The sequence below is a fragment of the Prunus persica genome, chromosome G4 (assembly GCF_000346465.2).
Source record: "Prunus persica cultivar Lovell chromosome G4, Prunus_persica_NCBIv2, whole genome shotgun sequence".
NCBI classification, from domain to species: domain Eukaryota; kingdom Viridiplantae; phylum Streptophyta; class Magnoliopsida; order Rosales; family Rosaceae; genus Prunus; species Prunus persica.
The window spans coordinates 7,416,707-7,438,668 of NC_034012.1; the positions used below are offsets into that span (position 1 = coordinate 7,416,707).

A 21,962-nucleotide genomic window follows, 5' to 3' on the forward strand; every position below is an offset into this window, starting at 1 on the left:
ACTCCCCTTCACCTATAAAATAAGACTACTCTCCACTTAGAAAAGAGTCCTGAGTCTTGAATCTTGACCCTTAGGCTTGGATCTTTGATCTTGGACTTTAGGCCTTGGGCTTTCTTCCCTCTATCTTTGGGTCTTCCCTTTGTACAAATGTAAACAAACATTATCATAATGAGAACATTCTTCTCAGTGGACGTAGCTCATCATTCCGGTGAACCACGTATACCTTGTCTTTTGCAAGCTTATTTATTTTACTTATGCTGAATGTCACATGCCGAAGACAATCTTTTGCCTTGCCTACCAAAGGCTCATACACATGCTAAAGGCCCATGCCTTCACACATCATCCACCACTTCACATCTACCTAAGTTGAACCCCATTTTGAGCGTAAACAAATTAAGCATCCATGGTCACTTGTATTTCAAGACTTGTGGCTTTAACTAAATATTGATAGATACCAATATGTTCAAGCCACAAGCCTAGCTATATGATTGGAATATAATTTAGTTTTGTGCTCGGGGAGCACAAGACAGATGACTCAGATCATTCATAAGTTCATGATTGTTTGTAGAATCCCGTTTTGAAACTTTCCTATTGAGTTCATGGCTTACGAATGTTTTGTTTTATTTTGCTGTATCTGAGGATGAGGTGCCTACTACAGGCACAAGTACTTCAACAAGTAAACATAGAGCAATTATGTCACTTGAAAATTAGGACAGTAGAGTCCCACATGCAAATACTTATAAATACTTATATCAGATTTTGTAATTACAGAGTCTGGTAACGTGGGCTTGTAACTAAGTAGAGTATTAAAGTGATTGTGGTATGACAGAGACAAGCTAAATTGGACAACCCACCTACTATGAGTCGGTAGCAATTAATAATGAATCTTAGTGTTTAATAATTAATCTCACGAATATATTAAAGCTTTAGATGCCCAATCAACAAGGTCTACAGCAAATTGATTTATCAACAATAGCAGATGATGCTAGTAAAGCTCTATTTGCTCACCAACCACGCTATTCTTGTGCCTTTAAAACATATGGAATTTCATCCTTTGGATAAGACCTAATTGATATTCAAGCACCTAGTTAGTTTCAACACTTCTTGTATAAGAAAATCATTTTTGGCGACAATCATCTATTTAACGTTCGAAATTTGACAAATTGATTTATCAACTGAGAACTTAGCAACAAAGTTTTGGCGGCTTTAAATTGCCATAATGTTAGAGTCCCGTATTGAAAATACACTAAATAGTACGAATACTTAAAAAGAATTTACATCAAGTTACAATATTACTGTGCCTTGTTGTGTGTATTTATAACTAAACAATGCATTAAAGTGATTGAACATATGATATAGATTGAACTACACATCCACCATGGATGGAGCAGCATATTTCTCTAATTAAGAATTTGGTTAAACCCTTGATCTAACTTCCACTTTTATGCTGATCAAGTAGCAATCAAGTCATCACATGCAAAAATTATTAAGCAATTATTTTTTTCATTAGAAAAATTAGTAGTTTGATTTGTTGACCAGCAGTTCCTCAATCCATTCGTAACTTTTAACCTTAAATAGAAGTAAATTTCAGTAATTTTTGGTTGGTGAAAATAGAAAGGAAAAAAAAAAGTAGAAAAAGGACTTGATTATTCGCCATTGCTGGAAGAATAAGGTGTAAACTTGTGGTGGATTAAAAGAAAAAACTGACTTAGAGAAAACGATCGCGATGGGACTCGAACCCACAATCTCCCGCTCCGGAGGCGAGCGCCTTATCCATTAGGCCACGCGATCTGTTGGTGCTAGATATATTAATTATATACTATTATTATTTTCTCTCTTATTCACATTTAGTTGCTTCTTCCAACCTTTTAAGGCTTCAACAAGAAGAGGCATGTTCATCTCTCAGCATGATTCTAGAGTAGGAGTCAAGAATTGACATGCCGTAGAACATAACTTCAAGATTCACAAAAATGGTGGCGCTGTGCACAGGGAATTTTTAATTCTGGCAATAAAGTTTTGTGAGTATCTGCATAGTATAGTTCATACGAATGTGTGGAAATAAAAATGTCATGTCTGGTATGTCACAAATGGCATTGTCATTGTGAAAATAAAATTTTGAATGTTTCACTAGCTATGTAAAACTCTGTACACAATTACAAAGGATGGTGATGCCATTTTTATTAAATAACTCCTGTGATTTTTCAAGAGGAAGAAGTATTCTTGATCTTGTACCGGTAACAAACACGCTTCTTCTTGATCAACGATCCATTCTCAACTGTGAACACAACGTTTCCAGGTTCTTTGTTCGTAAAAGAGTTTCGGAGAGAACCCTGTTGCCCACCAATCCTCCTGTCCTTTTGAACAATAATGCCATATGATCCTTCATCAGTTGGAAAAAATTCTTCCTTGTAGTTCACTTCCCAACCCAACACAATCACTTCCCAGATTAAAGTTGTTCCTACCTGTTTAACATACAACATTAACACATTGATATAGTTGTCATTCTAATGAATTCACAAGACTCAATTAAAAAGATCAAAAGAATATGAAGTGAAATATAATAACCCTTTTGAGTGCACATACCTCTGGTACTGGGAGTTGAATACTTTCTGATGATGACTGATTGACAACAATCTCTGAGGCAGCATCTTCAGTAGAGAATTCAGGATCATTTTCCCGCTTAAGCCCGCCATAATGGACCGGTAGTTCCTCTGCAGCTATGAACCTGCAATGAAGAAGGTTCAAGTTTGGTTAAGAACTTTCCAGTTGACCAATTAGCCACCAATTACTGACATTGAAGGAACATTACTTGAGCAAATTGTCCGTGACCCTGGAAGGGCGAGCGAAGACAAATTTGCTATTGGTTCTTGGAGTTAAGAAAGGTAATAGGAGAGTGCTAGCGCTGTAGGCATAGTACCAGAAAGGAACATTGATGAAGATCTACACAGGAAAATAAAGTTTTCCATCAATTGCAGTACAAGTCATGGCATGAAAAGTTTGAAGATGCATGGAATTTAATGCGGAATCTCAAGAGTGTCACGAATAAAAAGGTTATATATGGATGGAAAAACTCTTACATTTCTTGCAACAAATTCAGGATAGTTGTCCTGAAGTAGCCCGACGACCTGCTTTGTAGCAAGCCGAAGCTCCTTCTTAGAGGGGCCAGGCATGTCCTTGAGATCATGTACTAAGAGTATGGAGGACACCCCACCAGGCTTAAAGTCAAGCTTCTGAATCGCTTTCTCCATTAGTTGAACCCTCCTCCTTATAAACATTTCACGGCTCTCTTCATTCCCCAGCATCTTGTTGTATACCTCTTCATTCCCAAGCAGCTTAAAGTTGCTGTAACAAACCGGATGCCCTTCACGACTGGCACCATCCATATGCTCTATGGAACCAAGATCATCACCGAAGTCCTCATCCAAGATCGAATCGACATTGTTGTCCTTCCTCCACTGGAGTGTATTCCTCAACATCTCGAAAGCATCGTTGACTTCGAAATCCCTAGCCGTCAAGAACTTCAATAGTATGACATCAGTGGCACTATCCCCTTTACTAGGCAATAAGGGTACCCTCCAAATTGCAATATCCTCATCTATGACGTCAACCTTTCGTTCCTGATTAGTAGCCACATTGTTCTTCTCTTTTTGGCCTTCTTCAGCCTTTTTATCCTTTTCCTCATCTTCTTGTTTGGAAGGTTTATTCTCTTTACTATCTTCTTCTTTCTCTTCTTTCACTACCAACTTTTCTTCTACCAATGCTTTTGCAACTTCGATCTCTTCTACTTTCTTTGAGCTTTCCTTCTCTTTCTCAATTTCTTTCACAAAATTTTCTTCTCCCTTCCCTTCATTTGTTTTCTCCTTCTCTCCACCTTCCTTCTCTAATGTCTTTTCTTTTTCTTCAATTTCTTCTACCTTCTTGGAAGTTTCTTTCTCTTTCACAGCTTCTTTCACACCGTTTTCTTCTCCTTTCCTCCCATTTTCTCCACCTTCCTTCTCCAATATCTTTTCCTTCTCATTCCCTACTACTCGATTCTTGTTTCCCTTAAACAACTTGTTCCCGAGTATTGCGTTTTCAACCTTTGATCTCAGCTCCACCAAAGCCCTTTTCTCATGCTCTTTCAAGTCATAGAGGAAGTTGCTTTTTTCCCTGAATGATGAATTTTTCTCAATTATAGTAGATTCTGAAGAAGCATCCCCTCTTTCAACCTGATCATTGTTCTTCTTCTCTTCCAAAACCGCCTCCTCCGCTTCACCTTCTTTTCTCTTATCCTCCGCCACAACATCCCTTGTGTCAGCATCAGTCTCCTTCTTCTCCTCCACCAACATCTTTCCAATTACACCCTCATCTTTTTTAGGTTCACCAGCTTCCCCTGCATTTTTCCCATCCTTTGTTTCAATACCCCTGTCTTGGACATCCTTGGATAGATTTTTCTCTTGTTCATCAGAATGAGGAACTACTTTTTCCATGGCTGAACTTTTCTCAACTTCAGCTGATTCGGAGATACTGCCTTTTTCAACCTCGTTATTCTTGTTCTCTATTTCAGCTTCTTTTTTCTTATCCGCCACCACAATCACCTTTGTTTCACCTTCATTCTTCTTCTTCTCCTCCTCCAAAATTACATCTTCAAACACAGCCTCATTCTTTTTCGGTTCACCAATTTCTGCTGCATTTTCCACCTCCTTTGCTTCACTCCCTTTGTCTTGGATATCCTTGGATGGTTTCTTCTCTTCTTCCTCAGAATGGGTGACTTTATTCTCCTTATGGGGAGCTTCTGACTTCTCTCCTGTTGCCATGGTTGAACTTAACCAGATTGAATTTAGAGTTTTCGGTTTGAGATTTTCATGTAGAATTCAAAAGATGAAAATAAAATATAATAGAGAAAGCATTAATCTAGAGAAGATGAACCAAGACCTTACAATCATACCCTGTTTTTCTCCCCTGTTTTCTCTGCTTCTATATTTGGTGGTAAGTGAAACGGTTCCAAACGAGGGTTTGAAATTTCTTGGAGCAAAAGTAACGTTGTTAGATTAACCTTAGACAAACATGTCAAATTATCTAGTGAGAGAGCAATATTTGAGGCGGAGCCAAAGCCAAGCTTTAAAAAAAAAAGAAGATATCATACAGAAAATTTCATAATCAATGTTAGTGTTGCACCTTCCACCTAATTTAAGATCATAAATCCATTTATAATTACGTTCTACAATTTGGCCTCCAAATCCAAAAATCCTATTCGTGTAGTGACGTTTTATAGTTAGTAAAAAAAATTTCATTTGTTTGGTTTGGATTTTTTTATTGAGGAACAGTTGTGGCTTATTACAAATATAGATGACGTATTGTAAGATAAATTCTTCTAGGAAAACAAAGGGGGAAAAGCCTCTACTTCTACAAAGATTCACAAATTCTGATATTAATTAATCAATGAATCTAAAAAACAAAAAGAAATTAACAAGTTTGTCGTACCAAATATCGGTCATCACTCGCGCTCTCTCATTATTCATTAATCATTTTTTCAGGTTTTGACTCAAAGGTATATATACATGTTTCTAAGTAATGCTAGAGAGACCATATATTTTTATACCACAATAACCAACCAACCATGTGATATGTAATGTAAGGGTTGATGTCTTGATTAAATATTGGTCATAATTTACAAATCAATTGCTAACAATATGCAATCGACTAATATAAGGTCTAAAAATGTGATTTTTCATATGTTTCCTTGCACGCATAAATAACTTAAACAAGTCAAAGATATAGGAAAAATAAAAAAGTAAAATCTAGGAGTTTAATTAAGAGGGGGCATGCAGACTTGCAGCCACACCAAGCTGGCCATATGTATAGCGGTTTTTAGTTACAGTTATAGATAAGCTCAAAACCCTAGAGATTTTCCCGCGGGTTGTTATTTGGTAATAACCGTTCCAAACCTCAACTCCCCCATTTTTCTCAACCCACAAACCCTCTCTCTCTCTTTTACTCCCGCAAGCCATGCAGTCAGGATTAGGTCGGTTATTGTAAGTTTTGCAGTTAATTAATTATTATTAATCAATTTAATTTCAGGTCTTATTTAGGTCTGCTTCTGTCTTCTCTTGTACAGCATCTTATCAGGTACTCTCTCTCTCTCTCTCTCTCTCTCTCTCACACACACACACACACACACACACACACACACACACATTTCTAGCTAGTTTACTTTAAATCTTTTCAAGAATCTAGCCTACTTTGCCGTAGCTTGTACATGAACTTTAACACATCTTTTTTCGCATGCATGTCTATTTTATTTTGTGCTAGCTGTTCATTCTCTATAATCTTTGTTTTCTTACAAGTTCTATTATTTTCAGGTTTTAATTTAGCACACACATTCCATGGCCTTGAGTTCATTTTCGAACCCGGAAATGGTACCACCTCAGTCTTTTGGCTCAGTGATGACGAACTTTTTCCAGCCAAATATAGAAGCAGAGCTATTAGCAGCAGAAGAGCTTCTCAAATATTACCAACTAGATTACAATCGTTCCATCCTTCCCAACAACTTATTTCTTGATGATCATCCATGCCATGACCCCTACAATCTTGTCAACCTCGAAAACTATCATCTTGACACTACCAGTGATGATCATCTTTTTCTTCCACATCTCACTACCCCAGACATGTTTCCACAACTTGATTTCTATTCGCACCCGTACCCGAAACGTCAAAAATGCTTCCAAGATTTCGTTTACCCGGAGTTCACACCCGCAACTTTCTATGATGCGTTTCCTCCAGATTCTTGTCCCTTGCCCGAGTTGCTTCCGGCACCAGGGGTCTTTGCTACTCCATTGCTTACATTTAATCAGCATCTGGAGGAGACAGTCACTGATAGCAACAAGTCAAAAGTTAATGACTATGAGATTGGTTTTACTGCTAAGAAGAAAGTGGAAGAAAAATGCGTATCTGCGCAGAGTATTGCGGCTAGAGAAAGGAGGAGGAAGATCACAGAGAAGACTCAAGAGCTAGGGAAGCTTGTTCCTGGAGGAAGCAAGATGAACACAGCTGAGATGCTCACTGCTGCTTACAACTTTGTCAAGTACTTGCGGGCTCAAGTTGGCATTCTTGAATTCATGGGGTCATTTCAGGTATTTTGCTCAGTTTCCCTCTAAATTTTACTTCCGCCATTGAAAAAATAAAAAATATTTGATGGTTTTTTCTGTCTAATTCTCTTTGTTTTTACTTTTTCTCATTCTATTTTTGTAGGGTTTTTATGCCAATCCTCTTTTGTTATACATGCAGGAATTGAAGGGAGCTCCTCCTGCTGAAGAGCTGCAAGTAGTTGCATTTCCTATTATTCAAGAGAAGCTATATTTGAAGAACAATTGCTTGGTTCCGGAGAAGTTTGTGGAGATATTAGCAAAACACTTTGATGCTCAATCAAAACCTTCGCTCTCCAACAATCTCCACCAGCTGCTCACATCTAGTGGTTGACAAGATTTTATTTTCATGTAAATCTAATTTCTCTTCAGGATCGCATTTTTTTATTTTCGCTTCAGTGCTCTTGTATGTAAGATTCTTTTCATTTGACTTGAAAATGCGGTGGTTTAGTTTCTCTTCTATAACATCCTCGGAAAACATTTACTAAAAAACACGTTGTTTATCAGCAAAGCGTGTCAATTTATTCCCTGCTTAATTTATTTTATCATGGATCAATAATAAAACACAGAAAGCCTTAAACCTCTTCCAATCTGCTGCTTTGATTCATGTGCCACATAAGATCCTCAACAGGATTCAAACAGGGGAGGGGCGTAGAGGTTGCGATTTTTAACAACGAAAACACAGGTTGGTATTCAATAACATGACTTGTAACAAGATTTTTTAAAACTTAGATACAACCTCTTTTGTCATAATATGAGTAAGCAACTAGGCAAACCCGAGGTTGCTCATGGTGCCAACAAGCTTCCAGCAATACCACTGGATTTAAACACTTTACGAAGAAGTGTCGATGGGTGTGTCGGACTGCGCTCCCCATTCAGTCCAAGATCCATCATAGACTGCTACTTCAGGCTTACCAAGTCGATGAAGACCCTGGATGAGACCACATGAATATGTGTGAACAAAAGAGTTCCGAATTTTTTTAAAACAAAAATTCATGAATACAGGCTTAGCATTATAGCAGCATGGATGCTACAGCCATATGCTACCAATCTGCATCTCTCTAGCTTTATTGTGTCTAAGAAAATCAGAAATGTGTAGCACCAAACCCAAAAAATCACAAAGCCTATCCTTTCATTCAAAGGACTAGTATAAGGGATTAATCTTGATCCAAGATTAAAACATTCACATTAGTCATGATTTAAAACACACATTTTTTACTGTTTTTTTATCCTGAAATCTAACATCAGACAATTTACAATTATGTCCTTTTCATCTTACTAACATATAAATACTCACACACCCGCACATATATGTCTTTGTGTGTACTTCTGGAGAGAGATAATTACCAGTGCAAGAATGCAAGCAGTTACACCAGTCCCACATGAAGTAACAATAGGGCTTTCCAAAGAGATGCCTGCAGCATGAGGTTAGGATCATTAATAACTAATGTTATTCAGATACCTTGTGACCAATTACAATATGCTACTACAGAAATATAATCCACAATTTCTGAAAGAAAATAAAAAACAGTATATATGTAAGAGGCGGGCGGGGGGAAGGAAACCTTGACTTTTGTTGATCATTATATTATGTCTTGGTGTAAAAATAGGTTCTAGAATGGGAATCGGGAAGTACTTACTATCTATTTGTTTTCTTATTACATTTATCCAAAACCTCACTGTAAACAGCAAAAATGGATTAATCCTATAACAAGAATGATCAGGTACAATGGCTTATAGAACTAAGTAGAAATGTACTAAAGTTTTTGAGATTTTTAATGGGAAATCATAATAAAAACAAAAAATAATTCTTACCTGCTTCATCAAATCTGTTTTTCAACTTATCTGCTGGTAAGAGTGTCACTGAAGAATCCAACAACTGTAAAGAAACAAACACATTTGTTAATCAACAGTTATGCAGCATAGCTCTTTAACAGAAATCAACACAATTTTATTGCAATTTCAAAAAAAATTAAGAAACAGATTATTAGGGAAAGGGGCGTGGAAATTGCCGACATTGCAAAGAAAGTTTTGATGCAACAGAATTGAGACATTTAGGCTAGCTTCCGATTTTAAACAATGGAGAATGGTTAATCATATACTTCACTCAAATTTTAAAACAATCAGACTACGATCATGCTCATAACCAGACTCCAAAAATATTGTAGTTTTAACAGTTGGTATAGATCGCCTGCATCAAGTTCTGAAAATGTCAAAATGACGAAGTACACAATTTTTTGTTCATTATTTCAGATAGCTAACCATCAATTACAAATATATATATATATATATATATATATTCAGAAAACCCTTTTAGTTTCTGAATTACTGAAAACGTTTATAAATGAATGTTAACTCAGATCTAAGGAATGAGACGATTATAGTTAAAACTAAAAACATACAAAAAATCCTCCACCATCCATTATGTATTCGCCTCAAGTTCTTCAGACACTCATTGATTGAATCATTACAAATCCTAGGGATGCATCATTAAATCACCACTATAAGAGTTCAAACACAAGCATTTGATCAATTACCTGAGGAAAAGGAACACACTTGCTTCCAGGTACATGACCACTTCTTATCCCTTTCCGGGGCTCCAATGCAGTTCCATCAAACCTGCAAGACATCAAATCCAAGATTGTTGATGTAAAACCAAACTTTATGGATATGAAGCCAGATAAGATAATAAACCTTCAAAGCCCACACAATAATTATTAAAAAATACCCACATCAAAATAGAAATCAATCCAAAATGTCTCCATATAACTGCATAATTTACTTTGCATAAGGGATAGAAACAGAGAAAAAGTAAGGGTGCTCAACCTACTGTTATATTATTTCAATCAAGATTAGGAATTCCAACCAATTATTACATGATGCATCCAGCTGGTGATTCACACAACTATGGGGAAAATAGCAGACCAAGATTTACTCAAGCTTCACATAATTACCCAGGAAACAAAACTTATATGCTGAAGACTGGCTAAAAATGTCAAACTTGAGCACATGAAGCACATGCAATTGCTTTAGTATAAAGAATACCTGGCCTTTGATCGGGCATCTATATGTTCATGAGTTCTTTCTTCAACATTTTTTCTAACCTGAAAAATACAGTAGGAAATATAAAACCAGGATGAATTGGAAATAGATTTTGTATTTTCTTTAAAGCATAGCAAAACAAACACACTTATTTACAGTGCTTGCTTGCAATTGTTGACTCTCACATCAATCACTTGGTTACATTTACACCTTTATGTCCTTCAAGGTCTGGAAAGCAAACGACAGGGAGGGGCTTCTAGGAGCCCAGCCATTGGAACGAAGGAAAACCAAAAATGTGGAAAAGCAAGTCTACAACTTTTTAATTGTTTTAGGCAATTGGTACGGATGTCCAAACATCCAATCCTTATTACACCCCCAAAGTTAAGGAAGCGAGGATTTGATCAAGAACAAAAATCCATCAACTAAAATATCTGCTTGAAAAAACAGACGTACTTGCCACCAATTTCCGGGATTAATTTGAGACACACACCTTTCGTAGTTAGTCAAGATAAACAAACCAAACCTGATCAATAGTCCAGACAAGATGTGGCTGAAACTTAGTCTGAAATGTAGTTGGCCCAACCTGCAGAATGTTGCATTTCCCGAAATGATCACAACAAGACTTGAAAAGTATCACAGGTTAAATAAAAAAAACTGGAACATGAGATAAAGTCAATTTAATGGACACGCAACTGCGAGGACCGACACCCCACCTCCCAAAAAAAGAAAAAAGGAAAAATAAAGTTTTGAACTCTAGGCCAACCTTCAACGGCTCAACCCCCTCATCATTGTCATCAAACTCCCAAATTTCTTTACTTCTGTCACTAGCAAACAATAATAATTTTACAACTACAAATTTTCTAGATGTCAAGAGCAGTTATTGATCCCAAAAGCTACAATGAACACACTAACATCACAAAACAAAATGACAAAGGACTACAAAAAATTGCTAGCATTTCTTCCACTTTGATCCATGCTCCAATAAAATATGTCTACTTAAGTATAGAGAAAATAGACAACAAACAGAAACTAAAGAACTGATGGAGTGAGAAGGAGAGAACCTAAGAGTTTAGAAATTTATCTTGTCAAGAAAAGTGCACATGGTTTAAGCTTCCATAATACTTTTAATCATTAATACAACGAGTTCCAAAACATCAGATATCAAACATTCAAAAATAAAAACTAATAATAATAATAATAAAATAAAAATAAATAAAAACAGAAAGAACCACAACCATATGTTAATTGCTTTTGGATCAGAGAGTCCAAAAATGCCTGTGTCAAAAAATAACTGATGTCAGAGACTCAGTATACAAATTGTGAACTTACTGCTTGTCCCTTGTATACTTTCTCTATTGCCTCACTGGCAGCACTAGCTTTTAAAATTGCATCACCAGACGCGCTAGATTCAACATCATATCCAGATGCACGCCATCTTGGTAGGCCTCCATCTAAAACCCAGACTCTGTCATGGCCAAATACTCGGAACATCCTTTTCATATTATAAGGAAATGAAGCATTAGTTCATGCTACATAAATAAAAGCGTAAAACACATTTTCTTAATACAGTTCACATGAGTTAAAACTTAAAGGGGCATCTGGTAACATTTTACAAAACAATTTTCAAAAAACTGTTGATGAAAATGAGAAACTGAACTGTGCAATTTGAAAATTCAAGAATGTCTCTGGTAGATAATATGCAACTTTTTGTTTGAGTGGATATGTACCTCAAACAAGGTCAGAGTGAGAGAGGCCAATCGTACTTATATCAATTTTTCTCCTTGTGATGCTAATTTCTCATCAATTCCTTTCAATGATAAGAGGAACAGTGATTGAAGAAATGAAAAAGGAATTTGATGCAGGACGCGTAGGACCTAAATTTATTAGTTTCCTAATGTATTTGTTAGTTTCCTAGATCCTCTAGTTTTCTAAATTCTAGTAGGATTTCAACTTTTCCAGATTTCCAGATTTCTAGTTTTAAGTTTACTTTTTTATTTGGGTTAGGATTTCTGTTTAAGCAAGGGATTTTTATCCTATTAAGTCTAGGTTTTAGTTTGCTATATATACCCCCATGTAATGCAGATTTGAATGTTGAGTAAACCTTTCCCTAGAACTCTCTGATCCCTTCGATCTATATTTCTTCTCCTTAATCTCCGATATTCTTCTTTGTTCTACTGTTTCTGCCCTTTATCTCATCTTATCGATCTATATTTCTTCTCCTTGGTCTCTTATATTCTTCTCTGTTCTATTGTTTAAGTGCTTAATCTAACACCTACGGGCTGTACTACATCAGAATTAGAGAGAAGGGTGGACAAGATAAGTGGGTGTCATATAAGAGCCACAACAGGGGAGAGAGAGCGGTAGCTGAGGGTATCGGACAAAAGAGTGAAAACATAATGGGAACATTTTTAAAACTAAAGCTGAATTTCAGAATTGTATCCCGTGTTTCTTTAAATAAATAAATAAAAATTAAGATTATGGTGCCAAACGTGTTTTCCAAAATGAAAACTGTTTTGTTAAACAATACCAAATGCGCCCTAAATCTTTCACATTCACCCCATAACTTACCACCATACACGAGCTGCACTAAAGATCCCTTTTCCATCATACACCACTAGATCATTTTTGTTCTCAATGCCAAGAGCCGAAACAGCAGCAGCAAAGGCTTCCTCTGATGGTAACATATGCGGTAACTGTTACAAGTCATCATTTCTACATCATAAATAAAGGCAAACAACAGGAGACTGCTAGATAGTTACAAAAGTGATGTTTATGCCCGGCAATGATGGCACACAAAACTAAAAACCTACAACATCAATATGAGACTAATATTAACATCTTTAATCAATCCGAATCTTTTTAGAAATTGGCCATGTAAATAAGAATGTATTTCTAAGTCAACTCATATAATAGCATGAAATAAATTATTTACTGCTAACAAGACTAGTGTTTAGTATATATTATTATAGAATATAAGAAATCTAAGATGTCATTTAGAGAAGGGCGACAAGACAAATAAAGAGAAAGCATCTCACTTTTGTAGTGCGATCTGATATTCCATCTACATCAAAGAAAAGTGCACCAGGAATGTGAGCAACCTGTCATAATGGAGAGGATAAATTGACAAAACTGTACCAGAGAGGAAGCTGAAACACCATGAAATAACATGAAAGATTTTTGGAATAGGATTGGAGTTGAGGAGTATTTTTGAGAAATAAAGTAGCAGCAATTTTCCACAATAAAAAACAATTAGAGCATAAAGTATGACTTCTGCTCTGCAAACAGAAAGCGCAGTGAACACCTGATACTCTTGAATTGGATTCCTTTGCTCATCAGGCATGTACCAAGAGGCATCCAACACCTGAAGTAGATAACTAAATAAATATTACCAACATGTAGGACCAAAAGGATGCATATAATAAAGAAGAGAAAAGAGAAATGTCTCCAAGTAAAAAAGACAATTCTATATAATAAGAACAAAACAAACATTGAATATAGTTAGTACAAACATAGAGAAAGAAAAAGTATTGACGATGAGGATGACAACACATCATTTTTTAGATAGCAACAGATTTCATGATCAGATCAAAAAACAAATTCCATACCATGAAGGTGAAAGAACACTGAGCATCAAGCATTAAATGGTAAGAATTTCAACTTATTTCACGACATACACTCCAGTGGAAGAAAAGGGGGGATGAAGGGAAAATTTACAGTACAAACAAGCCAACACAAGGTACCTTCAGATCAGGCTCCTTAAGGTTAGCATGGAGCCAATCAACAGAAACAACAGGCTCATTTGTAGACACAGATTGTGTTGTAAACTCTGCTCTTGCCCCAGCTACTGATGAAGCCATTGCACGAGGAACCCAACCAGATGCTTTATATTTCGTATAGGCAGGGTCAGCTCGTAAGTGTTCTATTCCCCTCTGAATTGACAGAAAAGACATCATGTAGATCTTAGCATGAGAAACAAGATAAGATTCAATAAGTAGCTCAAACTGACTAGTGCGTTTTAAAATGAATAAATGAACCTAATTATCAAGTTAACAACTTCATCAAATAGACTACGATATGCAAAACCATACTGATGTTATCAGTGAGGAACCCTATTATGCAGTAATCTTTTCACCCTAGGAAGACAATAATTTCACTGCAAACACTTAGTCCAGAAAAAATATCTTTAAGGAAGCCCTTTCCTAAAAAAATACAGAATTTTCAATGGTCTGATCGAAGTTATCTTGTAAAGTAAGACAAAGACGGGTACATCAACCAATATTTAAAAACTCTATATGATTTTCAATTAAACACACAGCTAATAACTCACCGCAAGAACTCTGCATTTACATAATTTTGATTAAGATACAAGACCAATAATTTAATTCATAACGACAATCAAAACAGGAATCTAGAAAATAAACAAGCAGACTCCAACAAATTTTCTCTATTTTTTATTTCATGGCTACTGGAGTCCAACAGAGCTGCTACACTCTTAGTGACGCCTTTAGAGTCAGGAACTGAGACCATGTACATAATAATTACACTAAACACCTTCACAATAGTAAATTAAAATATTACCACAAATCACTGAGTGATCAAACAAGAAATCCCTTCTCAGGAAAACACTACAAAACGTTCCAAACCAAATTTTTCCTGCTCAATTCACTGATAAAACAAAAACCCATCAAGAATCTGATATATGGAGCAAGAACAAAGAAAGACTAAAATCAAAACCGATAAACCAAGCAAAAGATAATAAATTTACACAAATGGATTCAGAATATCATCCAACAAAGCCCACAAATCGAATGGGAGATTGCTGAGAAATAACGCAGAGAGATTTACATTGAACAGAGAAGAGAAAATTTGGGGCTTTTGACAGAGTGAGTGTGAAGCAGAGTGGAAAAGGCGATGATGACCCAAGAGAGTCCTTGTGAAAAGAGATGAAGCCATTCAATCAAAGACCATAGAAATAGAGGGCTTGGCTTTTAAGAGGTAATTCAGGTGGCAGTGAAAGAAGCCAAAGGGTCTGCCTTTGTTTGTTGTGTCGAGCAGTCTGGTATCTCTCTATCTACAACTATAGCTGCTCAATGGGATGGTGACAGGATTTACCTTTATACATCCTTTAGAACAGTCACTACCTCGGAAAATTATAGGGGCTGTTTGGATGATAAAAATCATATGCAACTTTTTTTTTGGGGGGTAAATATCACGAGGTGTCCCATACCCGAAGGGTGTGATTTAATTTCCACTCGCAGTTCGGCTTGCCTCTGATCATAAAGTGCTTCTAAAGGGTTGTAGGGCCAATTTGGCAATGCTGTGCTGTAAAAATAATCACTGTCAGATTTGTTGTAAGAGAAATCAGCTGTGAGAGAAAGCAGTTTGGCGTTTGGTAAACTTTTTGTTAAAAGTGTTATTGGTATTGATTCCTCGTATAATCAGAAAATGATTGCCGCATAATCATTAAACATAGCGCCTCTTCAAAACTAATTTATACATAATCAGAAAATGAAAGCATCTCATTAGCTGCTTTGTAAAATCTCACATCGACCAACGGAGAGGGGGTGATGTGCCTTATATGTACATGCCCGCCTCCATCTATCACGAGGCCTTTTGGGAGTTCACTGCCTTCGGAGTCATGGGAACTCCAAAGTTAAGCGAATTTGGGCTAGAGCAATCCCAAAATGGGTGACATACTGGGAAGTTGCTAATGAGTTCCCAGAAACAAAACCGTAAGGGCAAAAAGAGGGGCCAAAAGCAGATAATATCATACTACGCTAGAGTCGATCTCGGGATGTGACAATTTGGTATCAGAGCTACTCTGTCGTGTGATGCAAGTGTGCCAACGAGGACGTCGGGCCCCTAAGAGGGGTGGATTATAACATCTCACATCGACCAACAGAGAGGGGGTTATGTGCCTTATATGTACATGCCCGCCTCCATCTAGCACAAGGTCTTTTGGGAGCTCACTGGCTTCGGAGTCATAGGAACTCCAAAGTTAAGCGAGTTTGGGGTGTGACATGTTTTCCCTTATAGCTTTATCTCACAACAATTTTTAATAATAAGTGATTTTTTCATAGTTTACCAAACGGGCTGAGTTTCTCAAAATTTTTTAAAAATCACTTATCACCCCAAATAAGCAATGCCAAATTGGCACATAAACTATTGTCATTGAGGCACCAGGTAGCTTACCAGCTAGAAGTGACAGTTTGTCAACCGCACCACACCTTGTGGTTTACTTTTAATTCTTAATATTTGATTTTTTAAAGTTTTATAATTTGGTTAGTAATAAAGTGCTAAACGAAGAAATATAGACATAAACCACAGGACAATTAGATCTGACAAAATTACTATAAATTGTATGGAATATTTATGACTTGTGAACTCACATGCGAATTCCCTTTTTTCACTCTTTTTTTTTTATTTAAAAAAAAGAAGCTATAACTATAGTATCTTCTTTTTGAAAAATACTAGGGATATCACATTTATAGACGACATTGTATATCACCTCTTTAATAAAGGTGAAAGCCATTATATTGGTGGACTCTACCTCTATTAAATATGCATTACACAATGCCGTCTTTAAATGCGATCTCCATAATATGACTCCTTCCTTTTTATTGAGCACTTTTGGGAGCTTTAATCTCCTCGTCACCATTGATCAGCAAAATTCAAGCTTTATCAAGGTTACCAGTTGTTTAGAACAAGATTCAATAATTCAAGCTTTGTTTCCAACACCAACAAAACATTAACATTGGATTTTAATTAATTTCAAACATTATATCCAACTTTAGATCAACAAATATATTCCTCATTTAATCCAAGACAAATAAAGTGGAACAATACAACAATCTTTAAATCAAATTTCAGAAAGGAAGAAAAAAGAAACAATTGAGAAACTAAAAATGAAGTTTCGATCGGGCCACAAGCTAAGCTTGTGAAGGTTCTTGTCGTCATCGCTGGCTAGCTTGTCCCCTTATTATATTTCCAATATCCATTCACATAATGGTACACAAAGTTATCAAATTTGCAACTGTAATTGCGGCTTCTAATGCTTGAAATGTTTGCCGCAATCTGTTCTGCAAAACATAATCAAACAACCACCAATTCAACTGATCATGTAAACATAAGTTGTTATCATGCAACACTTTTTTCTATAAATACATAAAAAGATCAACCAAAAGAGAAAAAAAACTGAAAAGATATATATACCCTAGCAGGTGTAGCTGGAGGGTAGAAAATTTGTCGTGCTGGAGTGATTACCTGCATCAATGATTGTTTTCATTAACAGAATTGTATCCAAAAGAAAATCTTTAACTACAATTGATGAAAAAGAGAAAAAGTTTAGGTCAATCCATGCATATAAATACAGAAATAATTTTTAGTTACCAAATTCAGGTTTGGAGGACCAGCTTGTCTAAGTTGCGTTCTCTTTGATCTCAGCAGCATATGGTTATCCAAGAAGCAGGTGTGGTTGTGGCGGAACCGCCTGCTGGAGTAGCAACGGGAGCATAGATCATACGTGTTGGCGGCTCTGTCGAAGCACTCAACACACGTAAAATACAACCCTTTTAGACACACCCCACAACCATCGCACCACAAGTTCCTGGTCTTAATGATGTAGTAAAATGTAAGCACTTCTTCAAAATCCAGACCGCCATCACGGTTTCGATCCAGATTGTTGAAGAAGCTAGGGTTAATCCAACCATAGCCGTTCTGCCGAAGAAATGTAATGAACTCAGACTTGCTTACTCGACCATCGCCATTTCTGTCCATGGATCGGAAGAAGTTGGCAGCCAGCAGCTGAAGATTTTGTGACCCATTGTTGTAATATGCTAAAGCTGCCTGGTGTAGTTCCTCCATGATCAAGAAATCACAGAGCCCTTGAAGCAATAGCTAGGTTGGCTTATGGGTTTTATAGGATGCCATTATTGTTAGTGGCATTTTCTTATTCATGTGTGTTTTAATTTATGCATGCAACAGTGTCCTATGTACAAGGGTTTATAGCTTGCACATTGACCTAGCTACAAAGCATGAATCTACAAGTGCTGCATTGATTGATTTGGCAATGTTAAATAATTTTTTTCTCCTCTGACTATTTTTTGTTTTCCTGTGATTCTAATTGTTTTAGAAGTCAACTTTTTCTTGGCCAGCTTTAGACGTGAGCTTTGAAACTAAAGAATGTGTACAGGATGGAATATTAAGTCCACTTGCTTACATTCCTCCAACCAGTGGAACCCAACATGGATATCCATCCAATGACAATGCTTGAAACTTATTTGACCAACCTAGTGGAATTAATTCATCCCCGACCAACCTAATTGAAATTCCTCTTTTTTTTATTAACTTTTATACGAGCGATATTTGAAGAAGGGGGTTTTCTCACACACACTATCAAAGTATCATGGAAGTACGAACCTACGATTACTGGTCTGTAAGTCAAGACCCTTTCCACTGAAACTGGGCTAGACCCGTTGGTCTAATTGAAATTCTTCTGACCAAAAAAAAAAAAAAAAAGTTATTGACACTCCAATAGCAGCTTTCAAAAAATAGTGGGAATTTGTAATTTTAAAAATATTATCACTTCTAAACAATCCCAACAAAACAAAAGGCTCTCCACTGCCACAATAAAAATAAAAATAAAACTATTTTCTGTCAGGAAAACATAAAACTTATATGCGACCAAACCAAGTAGGAATTCTCTAATAATTTCTTAACTGTAGTTTAAGGAATATGTAGAAGAGAACTTCAAGCAAGTGGTACCGTAATTAGCTGTGGCACCACTGCTTGGGCCCATACACATCGTCACCATAGAATTAAATCCCCAATACTAATTAAGTTATTTGACCACGAAAACAAGAACAACAAAAAAATCAATACGTTATAGTTCAGTAGGAACAAATATACTCATTACATTACAGTATAAATCAGCAAGAACTAAGTTTATGAGTTCCAGTATCAATCAGCAAGCACTGAATCAACCCTAGGATCTTCTTTTCGACACACGAAACCAGAAACAACTTGTTGAGTTGAGAAAGAAGAGAGGGAACCTTGTTTATAGTCCCATGATTCATCTTAATCAAGACCCTCAAGACTAGAAGTATGATGTCCAAGGAACTATGAATCTGAATTTCCTGCGATTTCATACAAATATCTAAACAAACTAAAATAGAAAAAGCACTTTGCTTTAAAGAAAAACTGCTCGTCGCAATGTGGGAATATGAGACTCATTTCATAAAACTACGCCAATAAAGGTCCCTCAAATGCCAGAAATTACTTCTACAAGGATGCATTAAGATAAGCATTCCAGATGATTTATGTGCCTACTGAATTTTTGAGAGCGACATGAGTTCTCCATCAGATCCAACGGGAAGTCAGGAAAACAAAAAATAGAAACTCACATAGAGAACAAATCATATACATTAGAATTAAAAAGAAAGTCGAATGCCCGGAATTAGGGTCAGTGTCCAACCGATGATACTGTGGTACCAACTGATATTTATCAAAACGTGATTGATGCTCAAACTACATCATCTAAGACTCAATGATTCTTTTACTATGAACATTTTTTTTCTACTATTTTCTCTCTACTGCACATACAAGGGTTTCATTGGGTCGCTCATGAAAAATTCTGCATCCAACAATGTAGGGCCAACAATTATGGCCCTAAACAATCCAAAAGATTGATAGTCTATAAAAAAGGGAATTTCTAACAAATCAAAGGACATGTAACTTGAACACTAATGTAATTAGCTTATTGAGCAAATATGAGTCAGAGAGAGACCATGAATCATAAAAAATTAATTGAACCCCAAACAATATAAAGGATTACAGAGAATGACAATGCCACTATAAGCAGAATGCTCCATAATGTAACATAATGATATCGACAGGTAAACTGAGACATCTTGCAGGTACAAAAGATAAAAACCTGATAGCAAAAGATATTTAGAAAGGAAATCCTTGCTGGAAGTTCTTCTTGGAGTAGTCTTCTGCCAATCGCTTCACACCCTTTGCATTTATATAAAATTCCATCAATTCATCAGCAACATCCTTTGGGTGACAATTAACAAATGCTTTCAGAAACCTCTTCTCTGTCATCCTCAGTGCCGTCAGCATCACAGGGCCTTTAATCTGCAAGTCAAGATCCATTTCCTGCATCTTCTCTGCAAGAAATACTCGTGGCTTTAAAACAGCCTCCAGATTTGTGTACAGAAAAAAGGGATACTCAAGAATCACTGGGGCGGGAAGTTTCATTTTTCCTATAATGAAAGTCATGTTCCTCTGAACCTTATCAATTGACAGTGTAAGCACAAGGGGAGACCTTGCCAAAAGACCAAAAATCTCATCTTCTGAGAAACCAAACTTCTCCAAATTTGCAACTTTCTGACGGATAGTTTCAAGGCGTGAAATGCCAATGATTGCGACAACATACTTATACATGGTTGAATGATTCGAAAGCCTGGTTTTTCGTATATATTCCATCTTTTCATCATTAAATGAAGTTCTTGGGATCAATGTGGGCCGTGATAGAAGAATTTGGGTCAAGTCACTCGTGCTAAGACCCATTCCTTCGTATAGTGCGATGGCAGGCTTGATTTTATCGTGAAAGTCATAGGTCAATAGAGATGGGTTCTTTACAATGGCTTTGACAAGAACTTCCCTCGACTCAAACAATCTCATAAAGTACTCAAGCCGCTCATCAAAACAATGATTAATTCGATAACTGAGAAACCGGGGCCGACAATTGATGATCTTCACAAGCTCAGATGCACTAATGCCCAAGCCACTTAGAATGTTTAGTTTGAACTGAAGCTGATCAAGGTCAGCATTCCGCAAAGCAGGCCGCCGTGTGAACATCTTGGATATGTCAGTATCACTACAACCCCAGTTCTTAAGAATTTCTTCAGAGCTCTTGGGTTGGTCTCTAACATATTCTCCTACACTTTCTTCCTGGGCTTGGCAAATGGTCGAATAGGTGGCGGGCGGGAAAAGTAGAGAAGTTGTTGAGATCAGAGTTTTGGGAAAAGATAAAAAATTTCGAGAGGCTGTCAATAAATTTCGGAGCTTAACTAAAGAACCAACTCTAGATTGCATGTCAACAGACTCAAGTTATTGGCTGCACATCCCTTGGGAAAATTGGAATGCAGCTAAAGAATCAGCATAGAAGTCCGCAGTAAAATTTATTCAAAAATTTGAAGCTCAAATCTTTTTATATTAAGCGCTCCTATTAATCTTGGACTACACAGTCACAAAGAAGCAGCAAAAATGGTTTTCTTAAATCTTTACCACAAATTTAGTTCTTGATATTCATCATCTCGTCAGAGTCCTGGGCAAAGTCTTAAGCTTTCCATCTAATCCACAAAAAGAAAATATTTATAAGCAGATAGATACTCGAGGTGAATTTCCATAAAGAGAGAGAGAGAGAGAGAGAGAGAGAGAGAGAGAGAGAGAGAGAAGGGGATACCTGGGCAGCCCATGGATAGCCTTTGAAGGGTTTAGCAGCAACGGACAGACGCATCGAGGTTTTAGGCACAAGGCACTTAGACGGGCGGCTAGAGACAATGCATTGATTTGGATTGAGTGGCGCTTTTCGGCCATTCTGTTTACACCCCAAATTTTGCTCGTCACACGAAGTCTTTAATTCCTATTTTATCCTCATTGTCTGATTTTTTTAGAAACAATTTTTATTTTATTTTATAAATATGTAGCTGGTCTGGTGATTCCCTTCTCTATCTCCGGGTGATTCTCTTCTCTATCTCCGTCATAAATTCACATCCTCTCTTATCATCCCCT

General features: G+C 36.7%; 5 protein-coding genes and 1 non-coding gene across 7 annotated transcripts; 1 reads left to right on the forward strand and 5 right to left on the reverse strand.

The window, feature by feature from the left end:
- Window positions 1,719-1,791, reverse strand: TRNAR-CCG. The gene has a single exon. It is a non-coding gene; the product is annotated as a tRNA-Arg (tRNA).
- Window positions 2,202-4,796, reverse strand: LOC18779305 (patellin-4). The gene is made up of 5 exons (XM_020562951.1): window positions 4,589-4,796; window positions 3,078-4,546; window positions 2,810-2,940; window positions 2,584-2,725; window positions 2,202-2,462 (listed from the first exon to the last, which is right to left on the reverse strand). The coding sequence occupies exons 1-5, from the start codon at window positions 4,794-4,796 to the stop codon at window positions 2,202-2,204; spliced, it is 2,211 nt and encodes a 736-aa protein (XP_020418540.1).
- LOC18780362 (transcription factor bHLH52) lies at window positions 6,396-7,458 on the forward strand. The gene is made up of 2 exons (XM_020562215.1): window positions 6,396-7,112; window positions 7,231-7,458. The coding sequence occupies exons 1-2, from the start codon at window positions 6,396-6,398 to the stop codon at window positions 7,456-7,458; spliced, it is 945 nt and encodes a 314-aa protein (XP_020417804.1).
- LOC18780967 (thiosulfate/3-mercaptopyruvate sulfurtransferase 1, mitochondrial) lies at window positions 7,697-15,287 on the reverse strand. 2 transcript variants are annotated; one of them, XM_020561974.1, is made up of 13 exons: window positions 15,012-15,104; window positions 14,745-14,831; window positions 13,907-14,095; window positions 13,468-13,527; window positions 13,202-13,264; window positions 12,735-12,859; window positions 11,496-11,658; window positions 10,690-10,749; window positions 10,170-10,228; window positions 9,662-9,743; window positions 8,940-9,003; window positions 8,472-8,539; window positions 7,697-8,055 (listed from the first exon to the last, which is right to left on the reverse strand). In XM_020561974.1, the coding sequence occupies exons 3-13, from the start codon at window positions 14,021-14,023 to the stop codon at window positions 7,957-7,959; spliced, it is 960 nt and encodes a 319-aa protein (XP_020417563.1). In that variant the 5' UTR covers window positions 14,024-14,095; window positions 14,745-14,831; window positions 15,012-15,104; the 3' UTR covers window positions 7,697-7,956. The 2 variants fall into 2 exon arrangements, with proteins under 2 accessions (XP_020417563.1, XP_007211437.1); XM_007211375.2 differs by lacking the exon at window positions 14,745-14,831 and having other exon boundaries at window positions 15,012-15,287.
- Window positions 16,962-19,799, reverse strand: LOC18778239. The gene is made up of 2 exons (XM_020563249.1): window positions 17,556-19,799; window positions 16,962-17,429 (listed from the first exon to the last, which is right to left on the reverse strand). Exons 1-2 carry the CDS (start codon window positions 18,027-18,029, stop codon window positions 17,340-17,342), a joined length of 564 nt encoding a protein of 187 aa, XP_020418838.1. The 5' UTR covers window positions 18,030-19,799; the 3' UTR covers window positions 16,962-17,339.
- On the reverse strand, window positions 19,946-21,936 carry LOC18781508. Its single transcript, XM_007211365.2, has 2 exons — window positions 21,634-21,936; window positions 19,946-21,520 (listed from the first exon to the last, which is right to left on the reverse strand). Exon 2 carries the CDS (start codon window positions 21,261-21,263, stop codon window positions 20,115-20,117), a length of 1,149 nt encoding a protein of 382 aa, XP_007211427.1. The 5' UTR covers window positions 21,264-21,520; window positions 21,634-21,936; the 3' UTR covers window positions 19,946-20,114.

Excerpts from the sequence above, each read along its gene's own strand:
- LOC18780362 (XM_020562215.1), top strand. The coding sequence starts at position 6,396 with ATGGTACCACCTCAGTCTTTTGGCTCAGTGATGACGAACTTTTTCCAG. Across the intron at positions 7,113-7,230 it reads AATTCATGGGGTCATTTCAG|GGTTTTTATGCCAATCCTCT; the intron begins GTATTTTGCTCA and ends CTATTTTTGTAG.
- LOC18778239 (XM_020563249.1), bottom strand. The coding sequence starts at position 18,029 with ATGGAGGAACTACACCAGGCAGCTTTAGCATATTACAACAATGGGTCA. Across the intron at positions 17,430-17,555 it reads GTCCTCCAAACCTGAATTTG|GTAATCACTCCAGCACGACA; the intron begins GTAACTAAAAAT and ends TCATTGATGCAG.
- LOC18779305 (XM_020562951.1), bottom strand. The coding sequence starts at position 4,796 with ATGGCAACAGGAGAGAAGTCAGAAGCTCCCCATAAGGAGAATAAAGTC. Across the intron at positions 2,941-3,077 it reads CTGAATTTGTTGCAAGAAAT|ATCTTCATCAATGTTCCTTT; the intron begins GTAAGAGTTTTT and ends TTTCCTGTGTAG. Across the intron at positions 2,463-2,583 it reads TTCAACTCCCAGTACCAGAG|GTAGGAACAACTTTAATCTG; the intron begins GTATGTGCACTC and ends TATGTTAAACAG.
- LOC18781508 (XM_007211365.2), bottom strand. The coding sequence starts at position 21,263 with ATGCAATCTAGAGTTGGTTCTTTAGTTAAGCTCCGAAATTTATTGACA.
- LOC18780967 (XM_007211375.2), bottom strand. The coding sequence starts at position 15,119 with ATGGCTTCATCTCTTTTCACAAGGACTCTCTTGGGTCATCATCGCCTT. Across the intron at positions 10,750-11,495 it reads AAGTATACAAGGGACAAGCA|GTTGGGCCAACTACATTTCA; the intron begins GTAAGTTCACAA and ends AACATTCTGCAG. Across the intron at positions 10,229-10,689 it reads TTGTCTGGACTATTGATCAG|GTTAGAAAAAATGTTGAAGA; the intron begins GTTTGGTTTGTT and ends TGTATTTTTCAG.